We start from the raw sequence: 23,507 nt of genomic DNA, 5'->3' as shown, positions 1-23,507 counted from the left end.
CCATGGTCTCAGTGGCTAACATATCAACCAGTAACACGATCAGGATTAATTTGTTCAAACGCTAAACAGTGAACAAATACAAAAGTTAAAAAGAATACTGAGGCTAACATACAACAGAATAAGATGGTTTGATTCTATAAGGAACCTAATACACACAAACACACATATAAGAAATAAAGTACTGAGGGAAAATACAGTAGGGATGTTTAATAAGATGCAATTTGACCCACCTAAGCTTTATAGGTTTAGAATCTTAATTTGTCCCTTCCCGCTAACTTCAACAGGAAACATTCCCTCCCAGACTCTTTTTGAGATGTATCCCAGAGTGAAAAAAAGTACTTCCATGAGGCACAGAATGTTTGTCCTATCTAGATGTCCCAACCTAGAATGTTCTTCATTCTCTTCCTTGATTCCATATGTACACATAAAGATATAAGTATATAGAATGTAAAGATACCATAGAGAATTGACTAAAGCAGCGGAAAGTAAACAAACACATGCCTCCCGCGCTTTCTTCTTCTCCCCCAAGGACAGAAAATGATGAGGACTGTGAAGTAAAAGCATGGAAATTGATCTCTTTTAATTAAATACTGTAAACCTCAAAAAATTCAAAAGAAAAAAAAAAAGAAAAAAAAAAAAAAAAAAAAAGATGAAGACTCCTTAAATGTACAAGTACTCCACAAAACATTCAAGGAAATCAAACCCGCACTTTAACTTATTTTTTTAGTTTACAAGTTCTAAACGAGTTGCCTACAAAGGGAACCGAGAGCTTGCAGTTTGCACACACCATGGGTATATATAATGGTTAAGAAAGTTAATTCTTGAGGATCAAATTTCAGTCATCTATGTAAGATAATCACATGAATATTAGAAAGCAACACAGCAATTACAATATACAAAACAAAACAAAAATGCCCCTTTATACAACAGGTGAAAACACACAAATAAAAGAATTCGATAGCCATACCACAATCCACATAGTATGGAGAAACAAGTATCTTCATTGCTCACTTTTATTTATCTTGATCTCTATAAGTTCCTCAATGGGTTGACGGCAGATGGGGCATTTATTGGATTGAACCCGCAATTCTTTTGCACAGTCACTGCACATACACTGGAAAAAACAAATGAAGTGAGAATAAACAACTGTAGTCTTAAAAGTGAAAAGCTTGAGGTATGTATCCTAGCTTGCATTGTCATACACATTCTAGGAGTTACAAAGGAATTCTAATCAAGAATTATATTTCTCGTCATCTAAAGAAACTAAATCTACAGCAGTTAGAAATTTGAGAAAGAAACAAAAACCATGGTAGCATGTTACTGACCCAACCATCCAATGCTCTTGCTCCTAACCACTAACCAAGAGAACCCGAAATTTAACAGAAATCTAGTGTGGGAGTTGGACTATCATAGATGTGTGATCGGATGAGTCAAGCCCATCTGCCTGGATCAGTCTATTCACAAGAGACATCCTCGAGCACAATGGGCTTGAGCCTTCCAGATCATCAGTCTCAACAGATTTTCTACCGCATGGTATAAGTGCAGATCCTCCAGCATATTCTATGTATCTTAGACAAACTCTCACCATATGTCGACAAGGTAACACAGCAGTGTCCTTAGGTTCAGTCATGCATATCACGCATTCCTTCCCTGGTTCAGTGTCATCAAAGCTTTCCACTGTCGAGCTTCCTATTCCATATATCTCACGTAGCTCATACCGAACTTCATCAATCCACAGTATCTGCCTAATTACTTTCACTTGGAAATGGTCACCATTGTTCTTTTCCAACACAGCTTGAGTAATCTGCATACGAGGGGATGTATCTGGGGTAGGCCCAACAATATGCTCATCTGTTGAATCAGGTGGCAGACATGTTTCAGCAGATATTACAAGCGGAAATACATCTTCTCCTGGTGATGGTTTTGAAAGATCATCCAACTCAAAGAAGCCTAAATCAATCCCTGTTCCTGAGGGCTGGCGAAATTTTTGGCCAAGACCCTTCTGAAAGGGGACTCTCACTGGCATAAATGCTTCAGGAAATAGTGGAACAAACCTACAGTCTGGCTCTTCCTTGGCAAAGTAGAAGACCGTAATGCTGTCAATAAGAAGATTTGATCAGAAAAAAGGAACATGATAAAGCCCATAAGAAATGAAGATCGCCTAAAAAGACTGCTAAGAAAATGGAAACTGTTACCATATAACCATGGAGAACTAGCCATGGTCTTTACTGTTAGAGAATCATGACCATGGCCAATAGGCATGTGATGTAAGTGGAACCCACTTATTTTCTATATATAGGGAAAATGCATAGGGTGAGTGCCATATACATGCCCAACATATACTAGCTGGCCACACGCAAATGCTCAGCAGGAATATGCAGCAATCATAACACCAAATGTTTCACAGTAGTGCTAGTTTTGGACGGTAACTCTTATCACTTAAGAATGCTAATCACATCAAATATATAGACAAAAGTACAAACAACCTAAAGCACCTACCAGCATGGTTTTCTGCATAACACAAGTAGCACTAATCCAAGAAAGTTGTTTCCAAGCACTATTGAAAAGCAAATTAAATATAATACTTCAATGAACCTCTAGACTGAAAGAAATGTGGATAAACAAGACATGGATTATAGCATTATTGGTACTATAAACAGTGTGGACCAAATAATAAAGAGTTATTTAAAAAACAATTGCAGTAAATGAAGCACAAGAGCAGACTCAATTACAAAGATAAAACCATTACTTTACTTAATGATTTATCAAAACCTATGAAATAATTGACGAAAACTCTAAGAAACAGTTTCAACATAGCTTCATCTTACTTCGGTAAAGATAACCAGATCTGAGAGGGTTCAGTTAGATGCCAGTATGACCCCTGTTTTTTGTAGGAAGAATGAAATATATCAAAGGTAGTTTGACATCCTAATCCAGAGTTTATCATGAAAAGCAGTAATCTGGAAAAAACGCTAGCCCAACAAGTGATTGCAGTAAATTATCTCCCTTCATATTTCTACTTCCTCTTGAGAGCAGTGTTCAACAAACAAAAGCAAGAAAATTAACCCCTTGTATATGATAGGGAACCTTCCTCTTGGAGAAGGAGGACCCATACCTTCTCAAGATAGATAAAAACCTAGAGCTTCAGGGTGCAGAGCAAAAATTTCTACCAAAAAATTACACTTCAAACCGTAATGTGAAGTTGTTCGAATCATTGATTTGCCAACGAACATTGACGTCTGTAGCTAATTTCTTGTTTATGGTCATATCTACCACTGTCATCCCCCAAGCTAGGAAACATATTAAAAAGCGAAATTCATGAGCTTCTTTTAAGGCGTCCATCAGCAATTACATCATCCAAAGATTCAAATATGAGCATCAAGTGACAATCGCTTCATAAGTCCCACATCTTATTAATATTTCATATGCTTAGATAATCAATGTAATTGCAGACTTGCATATGAAAGCAAGTTTTGTATAACACATAGGGTATTGTCTCCTTACCCTTCTAAATGAACACATATCAGAAATTTGTCCCACCTCCCCTAATTGTTTCCGGTTCAGTATCATAGCAGCAACACTAGCACTCCATTTCCATGGATATGGCAGCAATGAATCCAAAAGCATTACAGTTCTCTTCCTCTACCCAATTAATTGCTACGAAAATTCCATCTCAGCTAACTCAAATTCTTAAATTTATGGTTATACGGTTAAAGGCTTTAGTATTCTCAGGTCCTAAATGCCGATAACTTTGAGATCAAAACCCCATCCCATTTCTTGTCCACAACATCTGAGCATGAATACATACCAATCAACACACACATTTCAAAAACACACAATCTATTACAAGACACAAGCTTCAAACACAGACATAACATAAGACATAGACCAATTCAAGAAGCGAACAACCAGCGGACAACAAAAAGAATCCCAATTTGCTCACCTCCCATCATACATGGCATCGAAAACGAAAGACACCAAATGCTGATCAGGGTTCAGGCCATCAATCTCAAGCCTCAACGTGTCCTTATGCACGTTGACATCGTTCTTCACCTTCTTGGCGTTCTGATGCTCAACGTAAGGCGGCGGAGGCGGCGGAGGAGGCCGAATTGCGGGCCACCCATTACTCTGAGTAGCACCATAATTATAAGGCTGCTGGTAATTGTAATTGTAATTGTAACTGAAGCGCCCCATCATGGAATTGCCATGGTTGCAGGAGTTGTAGTGGCCGTAGCAGTAATGGGTTTGCGGCGGAGAAGGAGGAGGAGGTGGGAGAGGGAGCGAGTGTGTGGGGTACGGAGCTCTGGGTTGCGGTCCTTGTGGGGCATAAGGTGTGGCGGAATTGGCATATGGGTAGTTGTTATTAGAAGAAAATGAAAAGGAGGAGGAAGAAGAAGAAGTTGAAACCAAAGGGCCAGGTGGCGGTGGAGGAGGAGGAGGTGGTGGCGGTGGAGGTGGAGAAAGAGAGGCATGCTCCGATGAGTAATAAGGATGAGAACTTGAGATGTAATGGGGTTGACGTGGCGGCGGCGGCGGCGGAGGTGGTGGTGGGTTTTGGTAATAGTTGTTCCTTCTTCTGTTGGTGCTCCATGAAATCCCCATTTGTCAAGATCAAAGCTTTGGGTTGTGAATTGTAAGTGGAGAAAAATGGTGGATTTAGGTGGAGGACTTGGTATGGGAACCGTGTACTGTAGACGACGACTGTAGGAGAAAGGAGAAAGGAACAAGATCGCGTTTTGTTCGCGTGAAGAGAAATTATTTGTCGAGTAAAAAAGTTAAAGCGATACTATTTGTCACGGTTTTGGTTCTTTGCGGCTTTATATAGAGTTTTTTTTTTGTTTCTAAAATAAAACTTTTATTTAAGTTGGTCTACAATTCAACATTTTTTTACTCGAAATCAATGTGTTTAATTCTTCTTTTCGTAAGGTTGAATTGAATCGATTGTAGATTGTGAAGGGATTGATCTTAAGGCTTTTACTCGTTTGGTCGGTTGAATGAGATTATACCTTAAAGATAAAATTAGATTGGCAGAGACTTGTAAAACAAAACTTGTAACCCATGCAAAACGATAGGTTAAATAACTTACACTATTATAGATTTATAACTCATCATATTCTGTCATGTTCATTTCATATTTTGACATTAAAATAAAAAACGAATGGGTCTTTTTTGCACTCATCTTTTAGTTACGAACACTTAAAGACCATTCAGGGGTGCTAAAATCTTAACTTTATTTACAAATAAGAAGATTCCGATTCAATTTTGTGTATAAAAATAGATCAACGAAACGACGGGTCAAAATGCACTGAAGCCCAAATGAGATAGGCTGCAATGCCTCTAGCTCGGGTATTCTCTTGCTCCTTTAAGTTGTGGCGGAGGTCACCTTGTAGTTGTGGTAGCAATGTTGGGCAACCACTCTCCGATGCGCAAGTCAGGTAGGGCAGTGGGTAAGTGAAAAATGATGCGCCTTTTTTTCAATGCTCGAGTTGCCGCTCACTCGAGTTGGAAGTGTTGGTTGCGTATGGATGGTGCGATCGGCTCTTCGCGACACTGGTCTTTGGAAAGGTAACTTCTTCACATCACGTCTGCAAAGGAAATGATAAGCACACGTCTTTTTAAGTCTCTCACATGCTTTTGTTTAATCATGGTTGAAGTTATTACTTAGTATTATAGTTTAATAGTATTTTTTTTCACCTGTGAGTTAGAAATCTTAGACCATCTCCAATAGAGAAGGCCAAAGGTTCAAATGTCAAAAAATGATCTGATTTGCTCAAAAACTCATCTCCAACCGACTGCACTATAGTTTTGTAGAGTCCACCATACCAATATTTGGTGAAAGGGGCATCAGGCTTACAAAATGTAGCCCCTCTTTTAGCACATTTTTTTTGGGACCCGACTCTCCAGTTAAATAATTGATTCAAATTCAATGGCTAACTTTGAAAACATCCAATGGTAATTTAACTAAATTAACTAATAAATTTAAAGTATAAACTTAAAACTAATAAGTTATTGAGGCAGGGCTAAAATTCTAGATGTAGCTATGTTTAGTCCTTTCGGTTGAAGATGATTTTATATTCGAATCTCGAGAATGGTAATTTCACAACGAATTTATTCTCTCATCCTCTTAGTTTAAATATATAATTGTATTAAAAAAAAAATCATAGCCGATTTATTCAATTAAATAGCTAAAAAGAAAAAAAAAAGTGTGAGACATTAAAATGATTATGTGAGAATTCCCCAATACAAATGGTATACCATTACAGGTTCTACGTCAAGGATCTTTTCCTCCGAGCCATCTTTGCCTTTGTCCAATGCATTGCTAGTCCCGTGTGTTCTTAGTTGGTACTCCAGTTCGAGTGGGATAGTTGCCTTGTTTTACATCCTGGTGTTCACGGACTAAAAGTGGGAAGAAGAAGCTTGTTTTATTGATGATTGCATTTGAATGACTTGCGTTAATTGGTAGTACATAAGAATGATGTTGTTTGCCGTATTCATACCTTTCATATATTTATACACTCTAGTGTAATTAAACAACTAAAACTGCCTTGTTCAACGATTTCATTTTGATTTTATAACAAAATATGGTTTCAAGTCCTGATGACAAAAAGAATCCAGCAACAAAATAAACACTAAAAACACACTACACAATCAACATGTTAGCCAACTAATTTCGGTTCAAAGCCAGCACCTATGCAATATCATAACATTGCCACTAGGTAAACTCTCTTGCAATCAATATATTGTCTCAGTGGCATCACCGATGACATACATGATTTTTATTGTATTCAAAACGGTAAATCATCCAGCCCCCTCCCCCCACAACACAATTCAACAACAAGAAAGCCTTTAGGTACCATTTCGTTTTTCATTTTTCATTTTTTTTTTTCCGTTTTCTCTTCTTCTCCCTTTTTATTTTTCTCAATGACCAAGCTCCACATAAAGAAAAACCATATCCAAACCTGAAACAATTTCATTCAGTATACATCTTGGTGCTACTGCTACATACACATTTCTTCATAATTTGACCATAAAACATCTGAATTCTTCAATCACACACGATAAAACATACAAATTAACCCTCCAACGAGGAAAAAAAAAAAAATCAAAAGACGTGAAAGATTAGCATGCTTTAACAATGCCAATACAAACACATAACATTACAGACTAACAAAAACAGATAGCAAAATCAAAACCAATCCCATCAGCAAAAATCCGGCCTCGGTTTCTTCCGAACCAAAACGCAGCCTCTCTGATGATCCCTGAAAATCCTGATCTCACAAGAGTCCCTGAGGTCCTCAAGGCTGATATATTGCTGCTTGACCATCCTCAAAGTATCACCACCAGTGTCATGAATCCAAACGTAAGGGTGGCAGGTCTCGTCGTAGTAATACAGCAAGCCCTTCATGCCACCACCGCCGCTGCCGCCACTCTCTCCGCCGGGCATGTAGGCCTTGTATATGCTCTTGCATTTCAGCCTCTTTGAGCAGCCTGGTTTCAAAGTGTGAACTTTTTTTAGTATGGACCCAACTCTTATCTGCAGCTCCACAGGCTTGTCACTCAGGTTCCAAACCCTAGTTCCAAATCCTGAGGATTGCTGTGTGTGATCCCTGCATCCATCAAAGCAGCCACCAGTTGGGAAGATCCCAAATCTGGGCATTTTTGATTGGAGTGACTTGAAATGTTTGGTGACTTTGGCCACCTTGGACTTAAAGACAACATGCATTTTTTGGGTTTTTTGTGTTGCAGAAGATTCACTCCACTCATATTTGACATCTTTAAGTCCATATATAACCTGTGATTAACCCCCATAAAGTCAATTCATGACATACTTTCTCATATTCTTGAATGGATGGCTGTGATTAGTTTGGTGGTACTAGAATACAACCACCTGTATAACCAGTTTACATATTATAATATAAGTTTATTGAGATTAACTTTCAAAGTGGGAAATATGAATATGAAATGGGCAAAATGGGTTATTTTTCAAATCCCGATTGCTAAAATAATTAGTGTTTCAATATAAGATCACTATTTCGTCAACATTTGATCGGTCGTTGATATCTGATCAATAGGTTATTAATATTTAATTAAGACTTAGATTTATAACAAGTGATTATATCCTAGTTACACACTATAATTTTTCCTTAGGGGAACATGTGACATGATAGAATATTGTTAGCCCTTGCATTAAGGAAGTGGTAGGGTCTCAAAGGGCCAAAATTTCAACACAAGAAAGCGTGGAGACAGAAAATTAATTAAAAATGGTAAAGACTGCTTTTTACTGCTTTTTTACTTTGTTTGGGAGGGAGAGAGAGAGATGGCACCCACACTGCACGCCAAGCTTAATGATGAGGTCTCATTTGTATATGATGTTGCTTTCCATTTGGTTATTCCAACTTATCTTTTGATTCACTCACTCCTGTTCAAGTTTCAAAGCTATCACCTTTTGCTTCCCACAATCACTCCAATTCCTATCCATCAGCATAAATCAAACCCTGGTTATTTGGACCACAAGCAGATTGGAACTTCTCTCATGGGCCATGGCCCCTGGCGGAAACTCGCGCGTGGCCGGAGATATATAACGCCATCACCTTATAGCTCACGTGACTCACTTCAGAAGTGCTAAGGGGTGACGGAGACGTATACCTGTGTGATGTACAAGAATCCTCCCTTGACTTTTGGGGGTGGGTGTTTGTGCTGGTAGAACACAAAGCCTAATTTTGTGGCAGGTGGATCAATTTCTTCATTTCTTGCCAAACCAAATCTTCAAATTTCAGACTATTCTCCACCCACAACATCATATTCAACAGATACATTACCTTGACACCAGGGCAAATCCAACCGTTGATTCGTCACAGAAAGAAAATTTATAATAAAATAATGGTAAAAGCAACTCGTATTTCGACCAACTGTCCAAGAGGACAACCAGGGCACAACAAATCTTCTGTATAAATACTAGACTTATAGGGAGCAAATAGATTTCTTTAATCTTTCATTTCATGTTGAAAAGGACAAAAGTTAGACTCAAATAATTCATTCTTAATGGTCAAGTTAAGCCATATTTGTTCCAAATTACAAAATCTAAAGGATGGGAGACTGTACAGGGATCAAATTGATGACTATCTGATGCTGCAGTATTAATTGAGCATAACACTTTGAAAGTAGGAGGTGGGACGAAGAATTTACAGAGAGCGTGGATTTCATTTCTCATGATGGTCGTCAGGCGCATCTATCTTGATTAAAAGCGGCTGGTTGAGATGCACTGGTGCTTCGGAGACAACAGGTAACTCTGGTATAATATCGATGTTATCAATATCCTCATTTTCAGCCAAAGCTTTATCCAAAGCGGCCTTGGCAACTCTTGTAACACAAATCATTAAAATCACTGCAAACAAGCCAAAGAAAAAGAAAACAGAATACTTCAAAACTTCAATATATGGACAGAAACTTCAATTGTAGTACAATGTATAACCAAGTTTTGCTTATTAGCCCCTTTCCAGTAGTAGCAATTTCACCTGGTCCATAATCTTCTTTTGGGGAAATATCAAAATGCTTTGTTTAACTGCAATTAATAAATGACTACCACACATGTAAAAAATGCTAACATTACAAATTTCACGAGTGATTTAAATATTTCCCGTTCCCATTATTTCCCCCCTTAGCCATTCAACACACTTGTAAATCCAACAGCACCGGCATTCCTACTTAGAGTGTGCCAAAGTTCAAAAATCATCTTTTTCCCGTTTCGCTGCTTATTTCTTTCTTCTTTGTTTCATTGACATGTCATTTTTATCTTAAGCTTCATGCTATGATAGTAAGAACCCAAACATTTTTATCAAGCATGGTAGTTCCGATGCTCCCACTATACTAAGAAGAAGAAGAAGAGAAGGTTGGCTGAAAAAAAAACAGGTAGTGTGTGCTTGCCAGATGCTGCAACTTACCGGAGACTACAAGGCCCAGTATGATAAAAGCCTGCATACAAAATATAAGAGAGAGAACATATGTCAGAGATAAAGAAAATGAAGAAACAATGCTATACAAATCCCAAAGCCTAATTCGAAATCTATAAATTGTGCTCTCTAAGAGCTTATATGTCCATAACAAACAGTTACGATACACCCTTTTGGGACATGATGCTTGCAACATGCACCAGATACTAAATCTCAGTAAACAATGTTGAGGAGAGATCATTTGAACAAATTAAAAAATTACAAGCAGTCCAGAACAGATAAAAGATGAGGTAGCTCTTACCCAACGGGTCTTTGAAAATTCACCCCATCCATGCGTCACATCAGAAAGATCCTTAAGAGTTGTTCCAACATATACTAGCGCAAGTGTTATTGGCTGTAACAGAACCAACATCGAACACATGAACATCGAAGTGAAACAAAAAATCTCCCCCTATGATAAAGATCTCTCTTTAACATAAAGTTTTAAGTTTGAAGCCTGCTCAGGAAACTTGTCCAGTTGTCCTCTGAAACTATGTTGCAACAAAAAATACCAGTTGATAAAACAATTAATATTACTCAGCCTGGTAGGGACCTAAAGAGCACATGTATTTTGCATTCGTACACAAGTTCCCTAATCAGAACTTACACACGTATTTACCAATATATGACTATATGTTACGTTCAGAACTTATATATTGTCCAAACAAAAGACTGACATCAGCTTGAGACAGATGGAAGCGTGCATATGCATCACATATTAAATTCACAAATTCATGAATATACAGACCACCTTTTAACACAGTGCAACTCTCCCTCTAATACGTTAAATTGATATGACCGATGTCTAAAAGATGCTGAACCATTTTCACAATCGAGTGTAATTGATGGACCACAAGAAGTCATGATGGATGAATGGGTAAGCATGTTTCAAGCTCAAATTATAACATGTGGAGTAACTGAAAGGGGTAAATGCTAACTTCACAACGTGAACAAAGCATGCTAGTCAAGCACACAATTATATTCTTGTAATGATACACTAAGACAACCATCTTGATCAACATATATATCGAAAGAAAAGCGATGATAAACTATGACAATATCCCATTATGCATTTTAAAAAGAAAAACATTGTGTCCGTTACTTGTGATTAGAACGGAACATAGTATAGCAAGATGTTGGGATGGAATCACATAAAAGTTGAGGGTGAAGAAAATACCATCATCCCTATCCAGGAAGCCAGCATGTATTGTCCTATTGGAACAGGAGTCACAGAGAGGAGGTAATTTAGCATGTTGAAGGGGAGCAAGGGCACAAGACGAAGCAACAAAACAATCTGCAGAAAGAATGAAACAAGTAATATCAGCATCTATTTACATTCTACTATAGATAACGTTCATTCTACGCTGTAGCCATTTCACTACTTCCATGCTTCATTGTTTACCATTTGTAAAAAAATTAAATTAGGGTAAATTAATAAGGTAAGATGCACGTGGAAACGCCATTAAATGTGCACACTGAAAATGTTAATTCATTTTTTGAAGGTAAAATATGAATCACACAAACCTTGAATCCAGATCTCCGAATTGCAATGGCAACTGCCCGGAACTGAGGATAATCCTTCAATCTGGAAACAACAAATGATCTCCCAATCTGTGTGGGAATTTAAGAATAAGATAAAGAAAGCATACATACCATATTTATGACCAATGGGAGCACGCGCACGCGCACACACACAAATGCAATTATATATTCACACACACAAACACACACACAAATGCAATTATATATTATCTTTTTTTTTCAGAACTTAAACACCAGGAAATTTTTCTAAATAACAAGAGCTTAGAATGGAAACTTACAGTTCTTCCAAGAAGGAAAGCAGCCCCTGCACCTATAGTGGCTCCAATTGAGTCGGCAACAAAGCCAACAGGTAGGCCAAAAAGATAACCACCACCGAGCTGAACCATTAATAAAAAAAATTAAAAAAAAATTCTTTCTTGGAGTTTTCTCCTCTCTTTTCCCCTCTAGACCATGACTGGATATTGCAGAATATAACAGTAAAAGAAAACTTAAAGTGAAGTAGGCAAAGCATATGCTAGATCATTATTCGACAAGAATTACAGTGCAGTAACAACAATTGCTAAGGCATCGGACAAATGCTTACAGTAAGTACTGAAGCTGGTACTGCCAAAACTGTTAGTGGGATGTATGCAATAGCCCTGCATGTTACCCAAAGAAATATAAGTTGAAAGGGCAAACAGAGGCAGTCTATCACTGTTTAACCAGTAACTCATGTTTGTGGACAATTTAACCTGTCAGCAATCTGTTTCTGTGACTAAGCATTATGATTGAAATTATGACAGCAATCAAAATGAGACATGCACATTATTATTAGTCAGAGTCAAAACCCAGAAAAAAAAAAATGGTAGAAATAGAAACAAAATTAAAGTCCTAAAATTTACTTACAGCACAAGGGGACCCCAAGGACCAAGCTCATGCTCAACCCATAATAAGAAGTCCTTCAAAATCTGCAGGTACCAGTTACTTTATCAATCAACAAACATGACCATATTCGAATAAGAGACTTCGGTATCAGCATCTTTGCCAAATAATTGAGGTACGAAAAGGTCTCAAGGAAGTGATCCACAAAAAGACCTCCTATTGCAGCTGACAGAATTAATGCAATTTAGCAAGAGAAGTCGTACTGCATTGTCACATTTCAAACGAAAAGGAAACTGCAATTGTAGATAGACTAACGAGCAACAAAGATATCCATGTCACTATTCAAGTGATAAGAACCTAGTTAGAAATGAACAAACAATCAAATTGAGTTCAGCATTTTCGGCATGCTTGAAAACGCAATCCCATTCAAATTGGGCTCCTCCCTATATTTCATTCAAAATTTACCCTCAATTTCAGAAAAATGTAAAGCACCAAAGAATAGTTCTAGTGGGAAAAAAATCAACACAGCTGCAGCAAAATCCAAAATTTCCACCAATTCGAAATGTAAGACCTACCCAATAATCCAATCAACAAAAAGATGCATACCCAATCAAACATCACAAAATCAATCAAAACGCACAAGCAAAATCATCCAATTATCGAAACCCCATACCGAAAACTAAACGGAAAACAAAACCCATAAGGAAGAAACTCACAGATTAAGCTATCAAAACACGAAAATAAAACCGACCCAGATAAGAAAAACCGAACCTTTTCAATAGGGAGAGTAAAACAAGCAGTGGCAACGGCGGCCAGAAGGAGGAGGAGGAGAGTGGTCCTGAGAGCAGAAGCCCAAGTGAACGCCATGGAAAATCTCCGACGCCAAGGCCTGCACTCCTCGTCGTCGTCGTTGTAAATAGGTTGCTTCAACGACAAGCGAGGCCTCAACCCCTCAAGGTTTGCCAGATTTGATTCGGCTCCAAAAAGATGCGGGCTTCCTGCCTCGTTCTTTTCCGGGCACCCACTGTTTTTGTTTTCTTGCCTTCTTATCTAATCTGCGTGATTTGATGGAGAAATCTTCCGAGATCAGCAGGCTGCAGGAGGGCACAGAAAGTCGTAGAAAATGTTTTGATAAAATTAATTATTCATTTAATATTTTTTGTATAATTTGGTGTGTGTTGATGAAGTTTTCCTGGAGTTACTTGTGGGGAGATTAAAATGATAGGTGGGTTGGGGTTTGCTTCTGAATGTATTGAGTATTTTTTGGATGTATTGAAATCTTGTGATTTATGTAACTCTGAATGATGTAACGTGGATGATGGCGATGGTTTCATGTTTTGTTGCGTGTAAAATGAAAAGGGTGTTGAAGGAAAATCAAGAGAGTGAGGCCGTGAGGGTAGGAGAGGGACGGCAAGAGAGAGAAATGGGGCTCAATTGGTTCGTAATTGCCTTTTTTTTTTCTTTCTCTTTTTTATGGGTTGCAATTGGTTGTTTTATTTGGTAGTCTTATGATTTTGTTGTTACACACTGAGGGAGTCTTGTAGTTAATATTATTCAAGAAAACTGATAATATTCACAAAAACTTAATAATGGTAAAACGTAAAACGGGACAAAATTTAAAGCTTCGGGGAAAAAGTGAGAAGTGCAAAGTCGAAGCTTAAAGAAAACAAGTGGCGATTAATGCTCACATCAGAGTATGACCAACTTAGGATAGGTGCCTTGCTCAAAAAAACCTTGTTAGGTTAGCAAACACAATGGAAGAAATGCTCATGAATTAATGAACTAAGGGAAAAGCATACATTAAGATCAACCAGGTATCTAAATGATACTTCTCCTGAGTTTAACAAAATCTTTAATTAGACTACAAGCGGTATAATTCAGACAGTTTATGCATTCCAAATTCTCGGACTAGCTTCAGAAAACTGAACTTTGGTAATGACTCGGTAAAGAGATCGGCAATGTCGTCATTGGAACGAATTCGCTTGATTTTGATATTTTGATGCCCTTGTTGCTGATGAGAGAAGAAGAACTTCGACGCAATGTGCTTGGTATGGTCTCCCTTGATATATCCTTTCTGAATCTAGTCTATCCATGTACAATTATCCTCCAATATCATTATTGGGACATCAATATAGATGACAATCCACAAGTGCTTCGAATATGCTTGACAACGACTTTGAACCATGTACACTCACGAGCGCTATGAGGGTGACTATCTCAGTATGCTTCGAAGAGGTAACAACTAAAGTTTGCTTAGTAGACCTCCAAGATATTGCAGTTCCACCAACTATAAAAACGTAACCCGTTTAGGGTCTTGCCTCATGCGGGTCATATAACTGTCCAGTATCAGCATAACCAACAGAGCAAGAATCAACTCGAGGATCGAGAAGTATGACAACTCCACTCATGGTTGAGTAGGGATAGAACAAACCCAAATCCATAATACCATTTAGATATCGTAGAACATCTTTTACACCTTTCTAGTGTCTACGTGTAGGCGCATGAATGTATCTTGCTAAAATATTCACAGTTAAAGAGGTGTTCAGCCTCGTGCACTAAACTAAGTACAACAAAGCATCAATTGCACTTGAGTATAAAATTTTAGGTTCCAAAACCTATTCATCATCCTCTTTAGAACAATATTGGTCTCGTAGTGCATCAAGCGTATAGATGACCATTGTGAATGGCATATCAGGCTCGTACCCAGTTACCATAAGGAACAACAAGAGATAAAGCAGAGGGTTGGAGAAAGACAACAAGATAGAGAGAAAATGAGCTAAATTGGTTGAGGGTGTATTTAACTGAGATTTGAGGAATTTTAATGGATTTTGTTTTCATATAGCCTCCTTTAAATTTTTCCTCCTCCCTCCCACCACCACCACTTCCATTCATTCATCTTTAATTTTTCATTTGGCTCGTGTGTGTGTGTGTGTGTGTGTGTGTACACACACTTTAGCATAGAAGAAAATGAAGAAAAAAGTCAAAAGACAAATTAAAATTCTTAGCAAACAAGCAATAAACTAAAAAAATAAAAACAACTGCGGCTGAAAGTTGTTTCAAACTTGACAAACCCAATCTGTATGTAGATGGGCTGGATAGTTTTTGCTCAATGATGGCTGCTTGCTTTGGGTTTCTTATGCATTTCATGACTCAATTAATCTTGAATTTCTTTTCATTGGCCCATGGGCTCAGAAAATGGTTAACCAAACTTAACAATGGAGAGCAAGGTTGGATAAGTTAAATTTCAAGGTAATTACGTCAAGTTAGTTAGGGATGAATTACAAACAGGCCAAATCCAAACGAATCCCGATGGACAGTCACAGATTCTGAATGAAACAATGAAAGATACTTAGCCCTTGGTCGGCTTGGGACATGAACTGTTAAATACTGGACTAAAAATGAACACAAGAATATATAGTGGTTTACCTATAAACGGGATTACATCCATTCTAGTCTGTAAATATTGGGCTAAAAATGAACACAAGAATATATAGTGGTTTACCTATAAACGGGATTACATCCACTCTAGTCTGTCTATATATTTGCTTAAAATTACATAAAAATGGCTCAAAGCTCCCTCTTTTCTCTGCCACTCAGTACTATATTCTGGTGATATTCCTCTTCACTAAGAGATCTTAGGTTCAAATATAGTAGATGGCGAATTCGATACAAAATTAGGTTGCTCATTATGTGGTTTAGCCGAACTCCTTCTTCCCTTAGTGTAAAATATGTCGTTGTACTAAAAAAATAAAGGTGGTGTGGCATTCACCTAACCACCCTATTAAATATGCCAACTAACATATCTAGTCTAATAAATATCTGATCTTGGTCATCGTACTGGTCGTTCGTAGAGCACCGTGTTCTGGTAGAGAGATGGTCTTCCTAGCACTCTGGTGTTCTAATTAGAACACTCTAGTTTGGTGGTCTAATTAGAGCACCTTGGTTAGATGGTCTAATTATTTCTGGTGGTCTCGGTAAAGAGATGGTCTTCCTCACACTTTGGTGTTCTAATTAAAGCACCTTGGTTTGGTGGTCTAATTAGAGCACTTTCTGGAGGTCCTAGTAGAGCACCTTCTGGTGGTCTCGAAAAAGCACCCTTCTAGTGGTCCTGGTAAAGCACCCTTCTCTAGCACATTTTCCTAACACTCATGTCTAGCACTGCTGCCTAGCACGTTTTCCTAGCACTCCAGACATGGTATATCATGTGCTAAAGAGTTGTCTCCTCTTAACTCCTAAGGTCTTGGTTTTCCCCTCTTACTTTGGGCCTTGGTCTTCTCTTATTTCCTGGGCCTTTGTCGGGCTCCTTCTTGGGCTTGCACTGTTGTAAGAGCCTAAAATGACCCCGTTAACAATTAGAAATACACCATATGAGCATTATAAATGCATGTCAGACGGATTTGTAAATGATTCCTTTCAAATAGAGATTTGCAATTCTCTCACACGTTTTTCTAATGCTCATATAGGTTTTCGAATTCTATCTAATATTTTGTGACGTATTCCTTATTAACTTGATCAAAATCCCTTAGGGCAATGTTTGGTGGGCTGGATGAGATTGAGCTTTAAGTATAGGATTGGATTGGCATGAACTTGTAAGGCAGAACTTATAACCTATGTATAAGAATAAGTTAGATAACTCACTTTATTGCGGATTCAAACCTATCTTGTCAAATCCTGTCCATATCACATTTTGACATAGCAAACAACATACTAGACTCAAGCCCATTTTAATTAATCACAACCTATCCCATCTAACCCACCAAACGGATCTTATGACTTGGAAATCAATCACACAAATGTAGCCTTTTAAAAATGTCAATTTTTTTCATTTAAATATGATTTTGCTTTGAGTTTAAGGATCATAAAACTATGGTGTAATAGCTCGTCCCTAATTTTACGGTTTTCATAATTGTATGTGTGATACCAGAATGCCCATTGAGGCAAAAAATGTTGACTTTTGTTGCCCATAATGCAATGTCACGTAAGACTCATTTCCTTAGCGTATTCTTGTAATGCTCGTTGCCACGAACGCATGGGCGCAAGAAGAATTAAATTTAGAGTTAGAACAAGGATTTTACGACTTTCAGAATGTTGAGGGTAAATTGATAATTTCACATTCGAGAGATATTTTATGTTTGTCTTTTATGGGCTTGTTTTTTGTGCCATGTGGGACCCATATCCCACTCAAACTCTCATCCTCTCTTGCCCCGTGTCCTTCCTCTCCCCAAACTCCCAACTCTCTCTCTTCTCTTCCCTTCACTTCTATATTTCCCTTATTTCTCCAGTCCCTTCCCTCTTCTCTGTAACACTAACAGCGGCACCACCAACTCGCCACTTCGGCGAGCACCACCACCATCACCTCATCCTTTTTTTACTTCTACTCGAGTATAAGAACCTCAGACGAAATGCTGGGCTCGAATTGAGACATGGGCCCCATTGAATCCGACAAATTTCCACCATCTCCGACTAAATAAGCCTCGGGTCACCCTCTTTCTTCTTCCTTTCGTTGTGTACAATCGAATTTATCCCATGAATGTCTGATTTGGTGGAGATGGGATGCAAAAACAACTCTGGGAAGGCTTACCCTGTTTTTCGGCAAGAACTGCGACCTTGCAAGCCATTTTTAAGCCAACTCCGGCCATGGCAAAGAACTCTAATGGTATATTTCGATTCCTTATTTCCTGGGCTTCAAATTGGTATATTGGATTACTAGTTTTAGCTAAGTTTTAACCCTTAACGGAGCCTTTAAAATTTTGGTTTTCTTTTTCGCGAAAACCTACGATAGAGATTAGGTTGACCCGACCCGACCCGACCCAATAACCGAGAACCTGTTGACCAGACCCTTTAACCTGTTGCCCTAGGACCCAACCAGTGAACCAGATCCAAACCCAGATCTGACCCGATCGGTTCTTAATTGGATTTGGAATATTCCTTGCGTTGACTTTTACAAAATTTTCTTGAGAATCCTCCTAGAGTAATTTTGATGTCCTGAATCTGTTTTTAGCATCCGTTTAGTGAAATTTTGAAGTTTTAACGTAGTTGACTGACTTAGCGTCTCAGTTGACTTTTCCGTTGACTTTTTATGAAATTTGCCCGATACCCCTTTTAGGGTATTTCGACACCCTGATTCCAAATTCGCGCTCCATTTTCCAAAATTCAATCATTTTAGTAGGGCTTTACTAATTGTTCCTTTTATGTGCTTAGGTGCGTTTGTTAGTGGCGATCCAGTCTTCTCTTCAGTGATGAAGTATTAATGAGTGGACCATTTCTCAAATTGCATGATTTTATTAAAATGCTAGGATTGCATTCATGAAAAGCATGATTTCCTAATTTTATGTTTCATGAAATATATTTATGATTTATCGAATTTACGTTTTATAAAACGTTATGAATTATTGGATTTACACTTTATGAATATGCTCATGAATGTGATTTATGATGATGATTTGAGCTAAAACGCTCTTATGGATTTATGATATGATGTTTGAGCTATTGAGCTATTGAGCTATTGGTAATATAAGAAGTAGCTAATTATTTATAAGCACATGCAAAGTTCATTCTTTCACCAATGTGGAATTGATATTCTCAACATACCCTTCACATGCGGTGAATTTTAAAGCCTAGCATATGGACCCACATCCCAGGTGACTTAGGGTCAACACGCCCCCTTAATATGTAGTGAATTTTAAAGCCAAGCACATGAACAACACAAATTGAGCAATGTGGAGTACGTGTGACCGTTAGGCTTCACATGCAGGACAACCTGCTCTTATACCATGAAGAAAGTTGAGTTTCCATCATAAAACCAAGAGATAATATAGAGAGTAACCCAATTATTTATAAGCACATACAACTTCTATCTTTCTCCGATGTAGGATCGATATTCTCAACAATTTATGAATCAAGTTAAGCATATTATTATTCCTGCACGGACCACTCAAGCCTGTTTGAGTAGGCGACTGTCTTGATTACCATTAAAACTTGACCAAATCAAGCTAAACCAATCAAACCTTTCAAGAACCAATTAATGCAGCTCACTGCTTGGTTCATCAATGCTGCCATTCAACTTTCATCCGATTCATTCATATCTCATTTGCGTCTTGATTAGAATCAGAAAAGAAATTGATTTGAGGACGTAATCTGTGTGGTTTAGACACTAAACACTACTTGGCTCCTTAAATTTTAGGATTGATTTCAAATTAGTGTCATCAGAACCACATACCAAATTCAAAACTTAAATAGAAACTAATTTACCGAAAAATCTATAGTACTCCGGAGTATTTAATATTTTGCGACTTTGAGCACTTAAATCCGAAGAAATTTGGATGGCCAAAAATTATTTTGCGACTTCGAGCACTTAAAATCCAAAGAAATTTGGATAGCCAAAAATTAGATATAAGAAGGATACCAAACAAGCTCGAAATATCCTGATATTGAACGATAACTTGGCTTTAGGAGGCTTAAACTTTAATTACTTGAAATACAAAATTCTCTAATGATGTACAAACGTAGTCTAACACCATATGTAACTAGATATAGACAAAACAAATAAAGAATGCTAAAAGCTCAATCTAATGAACAATACGAATGCATCACCCTCATACTTTGCCTTCAAGCACCAGAAAAAACCTGCATTTGGGGAATCTCGTGTTCTAAAATCGCCGCAAAATTTGAAGTTGCTTCACATGTTTGCAGAAGCTTGCCTTCCTGCACAGAGTGCATTCAGCAGTATATGATCCAACATAAGGTCTACAAAATAATGGTGCCCGATTTCGCCATCTCTCCACTTCATCTTTACAGGAGCTCGGCCATAATGCACCCCATCGTTGCACCGATTATCAAAATGCCATGGGAAGGTCATGTCGAAATTGTCAATTACACCGGCGAGGAGCCCGGCTTCCTTCAATTTCTCTAACAATACCCAATTGAATGCCTCCATTTTACTAGGGTTATATGCCAGAGTTCGTGCATACCCACCAGTGGCTATTGTTGTCCGGTAAAAGACTTTTGGCACCGTCAATCCTCTCTGCCTTATCGACTCCATAATTTCCACCCAAAATGTTGCTGCATAGCTTGCCCCATTAGAGAATGATCTTATGTTGGACCAAAATACACCGTCGTGTAATCCAGAGTTCATGATGATAGTATCTGGAACCGTCTGTTCAGAGAAGTACGTCTTTAATAAGTTCCTAAATCCTTCATCTTTCAGAGAATTCAATCCTTGGTAATTTTGTGTCTCGTTCCAATGACCATTGAAAATGCTTGTGATTCGAACCGTCTGTGAAGGGTCTTTCGGGTTTGAAAAGTTCATATCAAACCGTCTAGGAACTGAGGGTATATCAGGCCGATCCAAGATAAAATTGAGAATGTTCCGTATTGAGTCTACGTGATTGGAGTCGCCCCAAAAGAAAATCCACCGGTTGCTCATGCAATTCCAAGCATTATCAGCCAAAAACAATCTAAACGAACAATGTGCGGAGTAAACCCAACCATTACTCTCCAACACCCCCAATGAACCATTGCACCATGGACCTTGGCAAGGATAATTCGGAGCTAAACAGCGATATCGACCATCATTACTGATTTCACAGTCATCGTTCTTCCCATGCCTAGTCCACCTTCCAGCCCAAATCTCTCTCCCAAAATCGGACTCTTCGCAAGTACGCAGCTCAGGCAACTTCGCCGAGCCTTTTACAAACCTGATCGGAATCTTTCGCAGCTCTCGATCATACGCAAACCTAGCTGGTGAAAATCTAAGACCCTCAAAATGCCTAAAGAGTAAAATAACAGTAAAATTGTACAACCCCACAAAATCCTGATGAACTTGAAGCTTAACAGAATAAGAACCATTGCCAAAGTCTCTCACCAGAGGCCTAGATTTCCATGAATCCCCAGAAAGATCGGTTTCGAAGTAATCCCCACCCAAACATGTAGGGTTCTTATCCTCCCCCAATGCCAGAAACTGAAACTCATACATTTCACCGGCTGATAACTCGATCAGATCCCTACCGTCCAAATCAAGAATTGAAATTTCTACTGTTTTAGAATCTTTACAGGGCTCTCCTCCCGGAGCAAGCCACCGAGCCAGAAGATTCTTTGTTAAATTAGGCTCCAATCCAGCTGCAACCCAACTCATACTTCCTGATTTTAGAGAAACCCCAGTTGTATTATGGGCAGAAATTGGTTCAGATTGGGAAAAATTTACTGGCTTTTGAAAATCCAAGTGGGTTTTGAACTGGGTCGCATTCGTTTGGTTCTGGGTCTGGTTAACCGCAATGTGGAAGGATTTAAAGTCGAGATTTTGATGGGTTTGGGCGAGATTAGCTAAAGCACTAACCTTTGTAGTGAGGTAAGCTTGGCGGGACCTCGTAGCTTCGACGAAGCTCTGCATAGTTGTGGCATCGACGCTCCACACCACCACCATTCCGACGATAACCACCGCCGTTAACAACCCAACTCGCCATTGAAGCAGATGACCGAACCTTTGACTCCCCGTCCACGGCTGCGAAGACGGCCAGCTCAGCCCCTTCTCCGGCATTTCTCACAGACTGCATCAACAAAAACAACATTAACAACAATACACTAAAAAACCAAACCCAGATGGTAAAAAGCTGTTTACTTTGACGACAAGGAATGTGCTTTTCTCGATTTGTTCGAGGCAGTGCGCGCATATAATAATACGGGGAAAAAAGTAAGAAAATACTCACTTGGTCTGAGGTTGCAGTAGTACAGTGTTAAATTTTCCTTTTTTTCTGCTCCTTAAATTCTGAAAACAGAAAGAATCAATCTGTGAACTTGAATGCAGCTCTCTCTCTCTCTCTCCTATTTCTGGTTGCAGGAGTCCTACTGATGGAAGAAGAAGGAAAGAGGAGTCCTCTTTCTATTTTGTTTCTAATGGTAGCTGTTTATAATTTGAGGAATGTGAGGGAACTAAATTTGTAGATGAACGTGTTTATTTTTATTAATAATATATCATTTAGTTTAAAGATTTTATCTACAAATCCACGCTGCTTAACATTAGCTTTATAATTTATAAGCTATGCAAAAAACACATATATTTAAACTTTTCATAGTCCCTGATTTCTGAAAAGTTAGATAATTGGCACACTTTTAAAATATTTAACAGTATTATGTAAAATGGAATGATATAGAAGTGAATGCTGAGATTAAAAATAAAATATTCAGATAATTATAAAACTTAAATATAATAGTTTTAAATACCTGTAACGACATACCAAATTATTAGTAGGAAACTGGTAAGGAGTAGGAGGGCAAGTCAGTCTCAATTTTTATGGACGAAAATGCCCTTGGATTTGGATGAAGATGGCGGTGCGGTTGATGAGTAGTGGGTCACCGACAGCCGACAGGGTGACCAACTGGAGGGAGCATTGGCGGGTGTGAGATAAGGGTATTTAATATCAATTAATGCATTATGATTAATGATAAAAATATTGATTGTGCATGGTGACGGTGGTTTGGGATATCATGCCACCTGGAATCACGTGTAGATGTTCGAGTGGTTGTGAAACAAAAAAATATAAAAAATAAAAAGGCCAAAATCGAAAAAGGATAGTAATATTCACATATTAATTTTTATTTTATATGCACGTTTGTTAATTTTTTTTAATTTATTTTATTTGAGATTAAAAAATTAAAAATAATGTGTGAAAAGTAAAAATAGGGATATAGATAGCACTACCCATTGAGAAATCGAACCATTGATCGTTGAGCAGGAGCAAAAAACCCCGGTGGATTTCCACGTCATAACGCCGGCCTAAATAACCAGCAACACTTGTATTTGAACTTTCTTAATCTATTTTTCTTAGCTTTGTTTTCTAAAATGTATTTTTACACAATGATCCTATTTGTGTGTTTGTCTTCAAATATTAACCATGTCAAAAATCAACCAAATCCGAAATAGTTTAGGGATCAAACACTAATTCATGAAATATTAATTTGTTAAACACTAAGGGTGTGTTTGTTTGAGCTCGCTAGCTTTCGCTGGCTTGGACTGGATTATGTAGTAATCTAGTCCCATGTTTGTTGACAGTCTGGGACTAAGTTTAATGAGATTAGAAGGGACTCACGGGGACTAACTCCCTCGCTAGCAAACCCGTT

General features: G+C 38.2%; 4 protein-coding genes across 5 annotated transcripts; all 4 read right to left on the bottom strand.

Moving 5' to 3' along the window:
* Nucleotides 1-844: 844 nt before the first annotated feature.
* Nucleotides 845-4,795, bottom strand: LOC137731609 (putative E3 ubiquitin-protein ligase LUL4). Its single transcript, XM_088687752.1, has 3 exons — nucleotides 3,944-4,795; nucleotides 1,586-2,096; nucleotides 845-1,114 (listed from the first exon to the last, which is right to left on the bottom strand). The coding sequence occupies exons 1-3, from the start codon at nucleotides 4,600-4,602 to the stop codon at nucleotides 1,001-1,003; spliced, it is 1,284 nt and encodes a 427-aa protein (XP_088543878.1). The 5' UTR covers nucleotides 4,603-4,795; the 3' UTR covers nucleotides 845-1,000.
* Nucleotides 4,796-6,950: 2,155 nt separating this feature from the next.
* On the bottom strand, nucleotides 6,951-7,778 carry LOC137732685 (uncharacterized). Its single transcript, XM_068471979.2, has one exon. It carries the CDS (start codon nucleotides 7,721-7,723, stop codon nucleotides 7,202-7,204), a length of 522 nt encoding a protein of 173 aa, XP_068328080.2. The 5' UTR covers nucleotides 7,724-7,778; the 3' UTR covers nucleotides 6,951-7,201.
* Nucleotides 7,779-8,961: 1,183 nt separating this feature from the next.
* Nucleotides 8,962-13,757, bottom strand: LOC137731495 (uncharacterized). Of its 2 annotated transcripts, none has more exons than XM_068470614.2 (9): nucleotides 13,164-13,757; nucleotides 12,417-12,478; nucleotides 12,115-12,169; nucleotides 11,810-11,908; nucleotides 11,514-11,600; nucleotides 11,167-11,283; nucleotides 10,252-10,344; nucleotides 9,942-9,972; nucleotides 8,962-9,385 (listed from the first exon to the last, which is right to left on the bottom strand). In XM_068470614.2, the coding sequence occupies exons 1-9, from the start codon at nucleotides 13,257-13,259 to the stop codon at nucleotides 9,201-9,203; spliced, it is 825 nt and encodes a 274-aa protein (XP_068326715.2). In that variant the 5' UTR covers nucleotides 13,260-13,757; the 3' UTR covers nucleotides 8,962-9,200. The 2 variants fall into 2 exon arrangements, with proteins under 2 accessions (XP_068326715.2, XP_088543879.1); XM_088687753.1 differs by lacking the exon at nucleotides 8,962-9,385 and adding an exon at nucleotides 9,392-9,562 and having other exon boundaries at nucleotides 13,164-13,652.
* Nucleotides 13,758-19,803: 6,046 nt separating this feature from the next.
* Nucleotides 19,804-22,769, bottom strand: LOC137732166 (uncharacterized). The gene is made up of 2 exons (XM_068471465.2): nucleotides 22,097-22,769; nucleotides 19,804-21,937 (listed from the first exon to the last, which is right to left on the bottom strand). Exon 2 carries the CDS (start codon nucleotides 21,925-21,927, stop codon nucleotides 20,071-20,073), a length of 1,857 nt encoding a protein of 618 aa, XP_068327566.2. The 5' UTR covers nucleotides 21,928-21,937; nucleotides 22,097-22,769; the 3' UTR covers nucleotides 19,804-20,070.
* Between the last annotated feature and the right edge of the window lie 738 nt (nucleotides 22,770-23,507).

Source organism: Pyrus communis, chromosome 16, assembly GCF_041283825.1.
Source record: "Pyrus communis isolate YQ-2024b chromosome 16, ASM4128382v1, whole genome shotgun sequence".
Classification (NCBI taxonomy): Eukaryota; Viridiplantae; Streptophyta; class Magnoliopsida; order Rosales; family Rosaceae; genus Pyrus; species Pyrus communis.
Note: the sequence above shows the minus strand (reverse complement) of the source record. Positions and strands in the feature narration are given on the sequence as shown.

Bases quoted from the DNA above. Each gene is read 5' to 3' on its own strand.
- LOC137731609 (XM_088687752.1), bottom strand. From the start codon at position 4,602: ATGGGGATTTCATGGAGCACCAACAGAAGAAGGAACAACTATTACCAA. The intron at 2,097-3,943 runs GTGAGCAAATTG...TCTTATTGACAG, and splicing joins GATGCCATGTATGATGGGAG to CATTACGGTCTTCTACTTTG. The intron at 1,115-1,585 runs GTGAGAGTTTGT...TGTTTTTTCCAG, and splicing joins TGTTACCTTGTCGACATATG to TGTATGTGCAGTGACTGTGC.
- LOC137732685 (XM_068471979.2), bottom strand. From the start codon at position 7,723: ATGCATGTTGTCTTTAAGTCCAAGGTGGCCAAAGTCACCAAACATTTC.
- LOC137731495 (XM_068470614.2), bottom strand. From the start codon at position 13,259: ATGGCGTTCACTTGGGCTTCTGCTCTCAGGACCACTCTCCTCCTCCTC. The intron at 12,479-13,163 runs GTTCGGTTTTTC...TGGTACCTGCAG, and splicing joins TTACTCTCCCTATTGAAAAG to ATTTTGAAGGACTTCTTATT. The intron at 10,345-11,166 runs GTATTTTCTTCA...GTTCTGTTACAG, and splicing joins CTTCCTGGATAGGGATGATG to CCAATAACACTTGCGCTAGT.
- LOC137732166 (XM_068471465.2), bottom strand. From the start codon at position 21,927: ATGCCGGAGAAGGGGCTGAGCTGGCCGTCTTCGCAGCCGTGGACGGGG.